The 12,241-nt window shown below is 42.7% G+C and overlaps 1 protein-coding gene across 3 annotated transcripts in view; it reads left to right on the top strand.

Moving 5' to 3' along the window:
- The window catches only part of ZZEF1 (zinc finger ZZ-type and EF-hand domain containing 1), a 113,732-nt gene that overhangs the window by 9,532 nt on the left and 91,959 nt on the right, over nucleotides 1–12,241 (top strand). For all 3 annotated transcript variants that reach the window (XM_036836311.1, XM_036836312.1, XM_036836313.1), the window contains exons 2-3: nucleotides 7,163–7,307; nucleotides 10,867–11,061. In XM_036836311.1, the coding sequence (XP_036692206.1) occupies nucleotides 7,163–7,307; nucleotides 10,867–11,061 (340 nt within the window). The remainder of the gene's footprint in view (nucleotides 1–7,162; nucleotides 7,308–10,866; nucleotides 11,062–12,241) is intronic.

Raw genomic sequence — 12,241 nt, 5'->3', positions numbered from 1 at the left:
TAGTATCTACCTTATATAGTCAGTGTGAGGATTAAATGAATTCATGTAAAGCCCTTAGAACAGTGTCTGGCACATGCTTAATGCTCAGTAAATGTTGCTGTTAGTGGTGTTATTCTGTTGTTCTGTCTCTGCTCTAGGATTGTATACTCCATCTTCTGTGACAGCCCTTCAGTACTTCACTTAGACATGGAATGTGAAACAGTCTTACAGATGAGTTAACTAAGGCCTTAAATGGATAAGTGACCCTTTCAGCCAACAAGCGGCAGAGCTAGGACCAGACCTAGATCTTTTGACTTCTGATGGAGTGTGCTTCTCCAAGTTGAACCAGTGCGCAGCCTTTATATGTAAGCCTGGTGCATTGCATTCTGCTTGTCTGAGCCCACAGTTCTGGCCTGCGATGATCTTGGCTCATTCTCTTATGTGTACTGTGGTCTTGATCCCAGTAGTGGTTAAGAAGGTTAGACGGGAATGGTCTGAGCCCTGCCCCATGCTGCCCTCGGGCCAAGGCGAATGGATGGAAATCTGTAGTCAGCCAGCCCACTTTTCTGTCTCTTGTCTGAGAGGTGTATCAATTATGGCCTCTAATTAGAATGTATTAATAGTTCTTTGCAGTTTACTAGGCATAGTCTTGTTCATGAAATCTTTGGATCCTCACAACAAGCTATGAAGGAAGGTTGGGTGGGAAGAGGAGTTGAGACTTAGAGAGGCCAAGAGTCTTGTCCCAGGTCTCACAGAAAGTAAGAGGTCCATGTGACACTTATCTCTTGTCCACATTTCCCCTTAGTCTGACTGTGTTATACTCTTTATCTCCCGCATGCTCCCTAGCATAATGCCTGCACTTGGGAGCTGCCTGCATAGCTGTCATGTGGATGGCAGAGCACGTAGCGGGTGTGACAGGAAGAGACCTGGAGCAGGAGAGGAGGAGGAGGAGGAATACAGCAGATCAGTCCAGGTTGCTGTCTATGTGGAGACTCCATGGAAATTGGGGGTCTTGCTCTGTATGCAGAGAGGCGAAGGTAGACTTGCTTTACCTTGCACCATGAGGCTAGACCCAGTGTATCGAGTTGGGTCTGGGGCCCCACGTTCCAGGGCAGTGAGTTTCAGACTGTTCCTTCAGTGGGTTGGAAATCTATTTAGTCAGTGTTAACCTGCAAGTTAAAAAAAAATGAAAGAGTAGAATGGAATAGAAAAGATCAGGGTACATTATATCTGATAAGAAAAACTACATTGTTTCACCAAACTTTTATACCAATTACATGTATACTGGCTCATGATATAAAATGTATTTCTTATAGTGGATCAGCCGATGAAAGTTGAGAAGCACTGCTCTGAGGTTTATTGTCAAATTGGAGGGATCTTGGAGGGGGCAGCCAGGATGGGAATGAGACCAAAAGCCATACCAGATAGAGAACTGGCTGAAGGATGGAGGGTTTGAAGAAACTCGGAGGACCTGATCAGTGTTTCCAGTGATCTGCAGGCTGTGTTGGGGTAGAAGGAACAGATGTGTTCTGAAGGGTCCCACGGGGTGGTAACATCAGGGAGGGAGATTTCCATTTCTTATATAGAGAAGAGCATTGTTGCTGTCAACTGGCCAGAAGACATGAGCTTCCCATCACCAATGTATGTCACAGAGACACTGGAGAAGGGGTTCAGCAGTATAAAGGAACATATTTTAAGAGATTTGTAGGTCCATTCCAATATGGGAGCCTTTATAGATCTGGGATGCTCGGCCCCCTCCTCCCTTAGTCGTCTCCAGCAGCCTCATGGCACCCTTGCTGCGAGATCTGAGCTTTGTAGCCTGATTGGCCAGGTTCTCTCTATTCTGACCTCTGTGTGTCTCTTCATCCCCCGTCCCCACCTCCTTTCCACACCACCAGTAGGTTATAGTTCTCACAATCTGTGGTGCACTCTGTGTCTATTCTCACACTCTGTCCCCTCTACCCAGGATGGCCTCCCTGTCTTCATATACTTGCGAATTCCTAGTTATTCATTAAGGCTCAGTTCAAGGGTCATTTTTCTGAGGACCATTTCCTCCAAACGCCCCTACCCCTCCTGGGCTTCTGGCTTCTGGAGTGCTTCTGTTAGCTCATGGCATAATGGTTGACAGTGTGGGGTCCCAGATCAAACCAGGATTGGAATCCAAGCTCTATCATTTACCAGTACTAACCATGTGACCTTGAACAAAATGCTTAACCTCTCTTTCCCTCTCTAGTAAAGCGATAGTACCGACCTTAGGGTTGTGGAAAATATGAGTTGATCCAGGTGAGGTACTTAGAACTCTGTCTGGTGCCTAGTAAATGCTTCCTTAATAGTAAGTATCAGCTATTATAGTTGTTTATGCTGTTACTTCTATGTTACAATTATCACACCTATCACATTGCTGCTCTCGGTTTACGTATCTGTCGTCTTATAGGCTGTAAGGATTTTGGAGAGCAAGGACTATGCCCTGAACCCCAATATGCACAGACCCAAGCATGGGTCAAGTATATATGGCTGCCTGTCGGACGGTGTTGAATAAGTGCTAAGTAAATTGGCTTCTGTGAAACAAACTAGATGTTAAGTGTTAGATTTTAAAACGTGTGCATTTCTTTTCTTTAAGGACGATTCCTTTTTATTTATTTATTTATTTATTTATTTTTGGCTGTGTTGGGTCTTCGTTGCTGCGTGAGGGCTTTCTCTAGTTGCGTTGAGCAGGGGCTACTCTTTGTTGCGGTGTGTGGGCTTCTCATTGTGGTGGCTTCTCTTGTTGCGGAGCACGGGCTCTAGAGCGCAGGCTCAGTAGTTGTGGCGCACGGGCTTAGTTGCTCCGCGGCATGTGGGATCTTCCCGGACCAGGGCTCGAACCCGTGTCCCCTGCATAGGCAGGAGGATTCTTAACCAATGCGCCACCAGGGAAGCCCCTCTTTAAGGACGATTTCTGAGTGTTAGGAAATCATGTATTTGTTTGGTGAAGCTGTTAGCAACGCTCTTCTGATATTTTTTCTCACCCGACCTGTCTTTATTTTGTTTGTTTGAAAATTCTCTTTATCATATCCATTAACTATTGACAGATCAGCAGAGTCTGTTAAAAATAGCAGAATGTCACCGTTTGTATAGCCTTGCTTATATAGGATTTTTATCAACCATAAACGGCAGGAGTTGTGTGGGAATTTGGGAACAAACAGCACTTGAGATGCAGGTGGCACTCGAAGTGCAGAAGTTCTGGTAGGAGTAGGACTTGAGTGCTATTTGAAATTTAGAGGGTGAGTCTCAGTTTTAAGGTTTATACTGAGTTAACATGAGCACAAGGTGCTGAGAGCAGGTTTTAGAGATGGAGGAAAGAGATGGATAAGAGAGGCGTTTTGAACACTTGGTCTCCGGACTGCAAGGAACCCCAGGGGTTATCTGGTCAAAGGAAGGAGAATGGAGTCGTGGTGAAGAACATGAGCTCTGGGAGCTTTGTAGTCGAATACTAGCTGTGTGACCTTGGGCAAGTTCTCCGACCTCTCTGTACAACTGTAAAATGGGGAGGTTAAATAGTAAGGGCTTTTGCTGTTATGAGGAATAAATGATATGTACACTGCTTAAAATGTAGCCAGTGCTCAATATTAATTCAGAGCTTCCCCAACCATCTGTCATTCCCAATTTAATGGGTTACAGCTGTACTAAGCCCCTCAGACGCTGAGTCATACAAATACTATTTTCTCACTATTCTGTAATGTGAAGGAGTTGGGAAGTAGCTGTCATCGGTACTGCGTATTCACATCCTGGGACCTCAGGGCAGACAGAGGTGTGCTTCTGCTCTACCTCCCTCCATATCTCTTGGCTCTACTTTTTATATTGGGGTGTGCTTAAAATTTCTTAATATTTATAATTTCCTCTTTATTATTATAAAAGCAACATATGTAGATTACTATATTACCACTATTAACATCTTGATGTTTATTCTTTCAGATATATCTATGTATCTATCTATATATATTTGGTACCAAAGTGGGAAGTGCATATTTGCTTTTTGTTCAAACTAACAGGAGGTCATTCTCTAATATTCTTCTGTAGCCTAGTTTTTTCAGTTAGTGGTCTTCACTGTTCCATTAATTTCTGTTTAAGTAATACCCAGTCCCCCCCAAAATTTATCCAGTTGTCCCACAGATCTTCCTTTATGGCTGATATATCCAGTGTACATACAGTTTTATTTAGAGAGGTACTATTCATCCATCTGCTTCCCAGCTTCCAAAATTTTGTTGCTATTGCAACATCTCCTGTTCTCTTTGTCCTTATGCTTTTTTAAAAAAAAAAATCCCTTTATAATATTGTCTTAGTGGGATTTCATGAGGGAGCAGAGGTATATGCATTTGTTTAGTATGACTTCTTTGAACACGCCTGTTGGCTGGTTGTCTAGCTGTTGCTCTGAAGCCTTGAGGGATGAGGTGGGCATTCCCTCTAGAGCCTCCTAATCCATCTTTATACCCCAGTAACAGCAGACACATCCATCTTTTTTTATTTTGATGAAGCATAAGTATTTTAAGAATTTTATAAAATATTGATCTCATTTTATTTTATTTGTTTATTTCTTGAATTTTATTTATTTTTATACAGCAGGTTACTTATTTTTTTTATTGAAGTACAGTTGCTTTACAATGTTGTGTTAGTTTCTGCTGCACAGTGAAGTGAATCAGCCGTACGCATACACACATCCCCTGCCTCTTGCACCTCTGTTCCCTGCCCCGCCTCCATCCCACCCAGCTAGGCCATCACATAGCGCCGAGCTTAGCTCCCTGTTATATAGCAGGTTCCCACTAACTATCTATTTTACACATGGTAGTGTATTTGTGTCAAACCTAATCTCTCAATTCATCCCACCCTCCCCTTCCCCACCATGTCCAAACATCTGTTCTCTACATCTGCATCTCTGTTCCTGCCCTGCAAGTAGGTTCATCTGTACCATTTTTCTGGATTCCACACATATGCGTTAATATACGATATTTGTTTTTCTCTTTCTGACTTCACTCTGTATGACAGACTCTAGGTCCATCCGCATCTCTACAAATGACCCAATTTCATTTCTTTTTATGGCTGAGTAATATTCCATTATATATGTACCACATCGTCTTTATCCATTCATCCAGACATGTGCATCTTTATGATGAGCTTTTCCCTCTAGCTTCTATCTAATGACCTTAACTGCTCCTTCCCGTTACAACCCATCAGGTATTTGAAGAGGAGTCTATTACTCCCAGTCATCTTTTCTCCTTACTGAAGATTCCATGGTCCTTCAGCTCTTCTCACAATTCTCGTCTTCTCTTCATCATGGTCTCTTTCCTCTGATCTCTTCTATTTCATTTACTTTGGGTGTGTGACTTCCCAGCTAAGCTCAGCTTTCCTGATTGGGTCTAATCTGAAAAGAACAGGATGGTATCTTCCCTCCTTCTGAGCATTATGCCTTCATTAGTGTAGCCTTTGATAACTTTTTGGATTAATGTAGCCTGTTAACTCTTTGGATAATCCCCCAAAAGAAGTAGAGGCAAAAAGAATGCTATAATCTCTTTTTTTTAAAAATAAGTTTATTTATTTTATTTATTTTTATTTTTGGCTGCACTGGGTCTTCATTGCTGTGCACAGGCTACCTCTAGTTGCAGAGAGCAGGGGCCACTCTTCGCTGCGGTGCATGGGCTTCTCATTGTGGTAGCTTCTCTTGTTGCGGAGCAGGGGCTCTAGGCATGTGGGCTTCAGTAGTTGTGGCACGCAGGCTTTGGTAGCTGTGGCTCACGGCCTCTAGAGCGCAGCCTCAGTAGTTGTGGTGCACGGGCTTAGTTGCTTCACGGCATGTGGGATCTTTCCGGACCAGGACTCGAACCCGTGTCGCCTGCATTGGCAGGCAGATTCTTAACCACTGCGCCACCAGGGAAGCCCCAATCTTTTTTTTTTTTAATTGGAGTATAATTGTTTTACAATGTTGGGTTAGTTTCTGCTGTAGAACAAAGTGAATCAGCTATATGTATACATATATCCCCTCCCTCTCGAGCCTCCCTCCCACCCCCCTCCCCAAGGATGCTATAATCTTTCTCCCACATTCTGCCTCTAAACTCTGTCCCCCTTCCTGCATTTATGTCCGTGGTTTTTGGACCCAAACACAGGAATTTGCATATGTTCCTATTAAACACTGCATTGTTCAGAGGTCTGTGATGGAAATAAGGGTATTTGTGTCAGTCATGAATCGTCAGTGGTACATTTCCATTTTTCTTGGAGGGGGGAAGTAAGGAAAGAGGGCAGGAGTTTTAAGAAAGAGAGAGGATTACTTAGAAAGGAGGTAGAAGACTCCTAAAGTATTTCATGGTGAGGGATGTTTGTGAGTGAGTGTATCTGCAGGAAGAAAGAAGCCCCTGATGAAGGAGGACTTGAGATCTGGGGAGAGGGGCAGCTGCTAGGTGAGGAAAGTCTTTAGGATGTGAGAGAGGGTCAGGGACACAAGAGGAGGTAACAGTGCAGATTAGAAAGGAGAAGAGGACCACTTTGCACTGCTCCTTTTGCTTTCACTATCCTGGGCTCTGTGCCAATGTTACTTAATCCAGACAGCAGTCTGTGAGTTTGGTAATATTTGCTCCATTGTTCAGATCAAGAAGCTGAGGCTCATGGAGGCAAAGAAATGTGTGTAAAGTTACATGGCCAGTTAGTGACAGAGCAGGATTCAAGCCAAATCCCATGCTGTACCCAGTTCCCCAGATGGCCCAACATGAACAGGGAGCAAATTAGATTATGGTTAAAGGTTAGTGAAAACAGGGCTATGAAGTAGATAAACCAAGTTAGCTCTCGTGTCCAAAGAATGTTTAAAAGAAAAAGCCCAGATAAACCTGAGGTGCTACCATAAGCCAATGCTTTGTTTTTGGCACTTTGTAACCAGTTGAACATTTTTGCAGTGGTTGCTTTCTTCTGAAATTATTTGGGGGAAGGGGGCTTACTCTCTTGAGAGATGAGATGATGAAATTGTGCATACGTGTAGCAATACTTATGCACACATTCTGCAGAGCATAGTGAATTACTATCCTGAATGTATTTGTTCTTTGAATGATGTATAGGAACTCTTCCCACAACAACAATAACAAAAATCACTGGTCTTGGGAAGTGTCAAAAAAATTATTCAGGATTTGGAACAGACCTGATTTTCTTGCATCTCGTCTTTTAGGCCTTTGCCCAGTTTGATGCCGAGGGTGATGGTACCGTTGATGCTGAGAACATGTTGGAGGCTCTCAAGAATTCCAGTGGAGCTAATCTTCAAGGGGAGCTGAGCCATATCATCAGACAGCTGCAGGCCTGTTCTCTTGTTCCAGGTAAGGCTCTCATCTGAGTGCTGAATGCTGAAGAACGCTCTCTTAAAGCCCAAGTGAACTTTGCTGTAATATGGGTTGTAATTAGGCAAGCTTGCGGGCACCATGAAATAAATGTGCTTCTCTGATAGTCTTCAGGAAGCTCGTGGTCTGAATTAGTGTTCAGTATAATCATTTCTCTTGTTCCCCAGTACAGTGATGGTTGAGCGGTTCTACCATTTTTATGAACCTTTGTCATGAGACTGCCTTCCTTAGTGGATCTCTTTATTTCAGTCTCTCAGGAAGCCTTCCTTGGCCCCAGCTGTATGTTCTCGTAGCATCCTGCATTTGTTTTTTGCAGCATATTACCGTTGTAATTAATTAATTAATTATTACTCACTTATTTGTAAATGTCTGTCTTCACTCTCATCCTGTGAGCTCCATGAGGGCAGGGAACCTTTTCTTTTATTTCTGTTGTGTCCTCACATTTAGTACAATTTTTGGCACATGGTAGGCACCCAGTGTTTTTTTTAGAAAGCTATCACTCTGAAATTTAACTAAGAATAAAAATAGCTTAAAATTAAGCAATACTTCTACATTATACCTATGAAAAAATTTTGTCTATGTTTTTGATGGTTTCTTTAGGGGGCTCAGAAACAGAATCAAAATAAAATTACCTTTTTTTTTTTCTAGTGAGAAAACAATTGTGTTTGAAAGGGAAAAAAAAAACAAACTTGGCATATCATCCTTTTGGTTCAGTTTATCTTATCCAAGAGCTTTTCCTGCTCTGTGCACTTGGAGTCATAGTACTTAGTATAGAGCCTGAGCTCGGGCAGCAAGGAGGCAGATAGACTTGTTGGATACATAAATGTAACTCTGATTGTCCTTGACCTCTCTGACTTCCTGCTGAGGATCTATTGAGCTAGGGAAGGATGGTTTCTGTATCTCAACGAAGAATGCCTATTTCCACTCTTCCTCAAATTGTCTTTAATTGCGTAATTTTTATAGAGCATTATAGGTAACGTGTACATGTTAACTTTTCTCCTATTCTCATGGCAGTTAAAATTATGCTTTGAATTATGCATAACTAACTTACATCTTGGCATTTACGTATTACTCCCACCTCTGTGTTACCAGCATGTGGATAGCATCAGGAGTTTATTTGAACACTTCAAAGAGATGTTTTGGGAGGAGAGGAAAGGAGTGGAGACCAGGGGATCCACCATTACTTAGTGCACCATTGCTCTGGGTGACCTTGAGGAGAGGGGGAGATTAGGTTAGAAAAGTTGGGGGTCCAGATCCCAAGGTTCTTACCTTATTAGCAGGATTGTGAGTTAGGACTTTCTTTCTTTTTTTTAATTACAACACTGAAGGTAGCGCTACTTTATTTTTTTAAATTATTTATTTATTTATTTATTATTTTATTTATTTATTTTGGCTGCGCCGGGTTTTAGTTGCAGCATGCGGACTCTTCGTTGCGGCATGCATGCGGGATCTAGTTCCCCAACCAGGGATGGAACCCAGGCCCCCTGCATTGGGAGCTCAGAGTCTTACCCACTGGATCACCAGGGAAATCCCAATGAGTTAGGACTTTCTACTCAAAATTTTTATCAACAGCCAACTTAAAAGAGTTGTTTTTCGCAGTCCTAGGCTGAACCTTGGTGAGCTGACCTCACCTCTCTGGTGGGATCCTAGTTCCCTGGTCCCTCTGTCTAACCCAGACTGACATTTATTCCTTTTGTTTCTCATTGTATGGGTGCTGAATGTTTAAAAGAGAGACAGTCCCTTTACCGGGACTGTTTCAGCATATGACAGAAGTTTTCCCGTTACACGCGTCACACGGATTCTGAGATCAGTGCAGCATCAGCAGTGTCATCACGTGAGGCTTGGGTATTACTGTGGGCGTCTGCTTAGAAAAGAACTGTAAGAGGAGAGGCAAGGGATGGCATCAACTTCTGCGGCTTGGGAAATCAAATCAGTGTCTCTGGGTTTTGTGTAGGGGGCAGAATCAAATGGGCCGCTTCAAGGGCACAATTTCTCCTCAATCTTATGTTTATCTTTAAAAATCAATGCAAAGTTTCCTTCTGCTCTCATATAATGTTTCTGTTTCACACTTAAAAGTAGTTTCTCCTGGGCTTCCCTGGTGGCGCAGTGGTTGAGAATCTGCCTGCCAATGCAGGGGACACGGGTTCGAGCCCTGGTCTGGGAAGATCCCACATGCCGCGGAGCAACTAGGCCCGTGAGCCACAATTACTGAGCCTGCGCGTCTGGAGCCTGTGCTCCGCAACAAAAGAGGCCACGATAGTGAGAGGCCCGCGCACCGCGATGAAGAGTGGCCCCCGCTTGCTGCAACTGGAGAAAGCCCTCGCACAGAGACGAAGACCCAACACAGCCATAAATAAATAAATTAATTAATAAAAAATAAAAAAAAAAAGTAGTTTCTCCTGTGGACGTCTGGAGTCCTGCTCCAGGTGCTGCTTATGTGGGTGTGTTCAGTTTGTGACAGTTTATCAAATGATACAATTATAATATATGTACTTTTGTTTTAATTAGAAAGAAAAACAAATCCTCTCCAAATCTACAAGCATATCTGAGCTCCAGGAAAAGCTGCCATGTTTATTCTCTCTTCACTTAACCGCCTGGGTTATGTGCACCTCAGTTCAAAGCATGTTATTGTAGGTTATGAGGAACCATGAAAGGATTTTAAACAGGGTAGACATGGCCTGTTTTGTGTTTTTGGAAGATTACTCAAGTTAATGTCAGACAAAATGCAGCCAAGGGAGCCGCTTAGGATATCTGGGGAGGTGTATGAATGGGCGGTGCTGAGGCCAGAGCCTGGGCAGTGGCCAGAGGGATGGACAGATGGGGGAGACTCCAGAGGAGCCACACTGGAGAGAAAAAATGGAATGGCGGAAGGAGCACTTGGAGGCAGTGGGAGGAGCTGTTTCCGGTCCTGCCCCTTTTTTGTGGTCTTGGTCTGTCACCTGAGCCTCATTTTCCTCAGCTGTAAGAGGAGGATACCAGTACCTTCGGGGCCTTCTCCCCCCCACCCTCCACCCCCCATCTTATTGTGGGGACCAAAAGAGGTGCTGTGTGTGGAAGGACCTTAAAAACTATAAGATGCCATCGGGAATTGTGGTCAGGGCAGTGGTTATATTTTCATTATTGTGGTCTTCTGTAGCTTAGTATAAAAGCAGTTATGCCTTTACTCTCTAACGTGATAAACTTTATTCCTAGCCCACATTCTATAGGCAAAACTTCTTTAAAAATTTCTAGTTAGTATTTAGGTTTATAAATTAAACTTATAAAAATTTGAAGCTTGGATTGAAACAAATAATCACTATTCTAAGTCTTCTAAACTTTCTGTTAAACTACAATGAAGTTAATTTTTAAATTGAGATTACCACTGATTCACTTCTTAAAAGCTTTTTTAGATTTTTCAATGATTAAAGCTGAAACTATCAGTGAGGATTCTTACCGGCTGCTTTTAATTCAGCTAATTCAGAGAGGCTGCCAGGCAGGGGATGTAGAAACTATTGTGGTGGGTTCCCGAAAACACCAAAGATGGATTTTGTCTGCTTAGGTTTCATAGACATATTTTCAGAGTCCAAGGAGGGCCTGGATGTTCACTCGTCGATGATTCTGCGCTTCCTGCATCGCAACCGGCTCTCTAGCCCCGTCATCCCCTACCCTGTGCTGGACCACTGCAATAACATGAGCACCATGAGGTCTTCTGTTCTGAAGGAGGCTCTGGATCAACTGGTACAAAAAGAAAAGGGTACGTGTGCGGGGGTGGGGGGCGTTCTTGAGAAAGGCGTGATCATCGTTTCTTCCCAGTGTGCTGTTTATTGATAGGACGAGCCAATACTTCTCCCTGCTTTTATTTCTGAAAACGTAATAGTGACCAGTTTGTAGCACAAGAATGTGACCTGCTCTGCCTTTCCCCTCCCCCTCTCCTTCCCCTCCCCTCCCTCTCCCCCTCTTCATAACCCCAAGTCTCTGCTCAGGTGTGACTTCAGGAAGGCCTTTTCTCATTACCCTTATCTAACTAATGCCCCCACCCCCGCCACTCCCCACCTTTTTGTTACTATCCCCTTTGCAGGTTTAATAGTCTGAATGGCACTTCCCATCATCTGAAGTTGTAGCACTAGTGTTTACTTGCGTTTTTGTCTGTCTGTTCGCTTCATTATCCTTGGCACCTGGAACTATGCCTGCCACGTAGTAGGTACTCTGTGAATAGTTGTTCAGTAAATGAGGGAAGCCACTACAGACTCACTTAGTGACCACAACAAAAGTTGATACTGTGAATTGGCAGGTCCGTGGAACATAATAAGAGTCCAGAAATAGACCCAAATACATGTGGGAATCTAGTACCAGATATAGTTAGCATTACACGTCAGGTTGGAAAGGTGAATTAGCAAACAAGTTGGGTTAGGGAACTGGTTAGCCATTTGCAGAAAAAAATGAAACAAGATTCTTAAGCCACTGTATTCACGAAAATAAATTTCAGATGGATTAAAAAGTTCAACCAAAAAGAAAGCTATAAGAGCTAAAAACCCTGACATGGGAAAACCTTTCTGAGCAGGACATGAAACTCAAAAACTACAGAAGAAAAGATTAATAAGTTAGACTGTATGCAAATTTAAATTTCTGTACAGCAAAAAATATAAGCAGAGTCAAAAGACAAATGACATTTTAGGGAACAAAAGTATATTTTGTAACATTGTGACAGACTCAATTTTTTTTTACTAACTCTGACCTTGGGCAATTACTTAATTGCCTTAGTTTCCTCATCTCTAAAATGAATTAATACATAAAAATGTGTAGAAAAGTGCCTGGTTCACAGTAAACAGTCAGTAAATATTACTTACTATGTATGTGTATATATACATTACACAATGTACATAAAATATATAAATTGATAAGAAGACTTGTGACCCAGTAACAAAAATAGATGA

Source organism: Balaenoptera musculus, chromosome 20 (genome assembly GCF_009873245.2).
Source record: "Balaenoptera musculus isolate JJ_BM4_2016_0621 chromosome 20, mBalMus1.pri.v3, whole genome shotgun sequence".
NCBI lineage: Eukaryota > Metazoa > Chordata > Mammalia > Artiodactyla > Balaenopteridae > Balaenoptera > Balaenoptera musculus.
The sequence above is the reverse complement of the archived record's forward strand: the minus strand, read 5'-3'. Positions and strand labels throughout refer to the sequence as shown.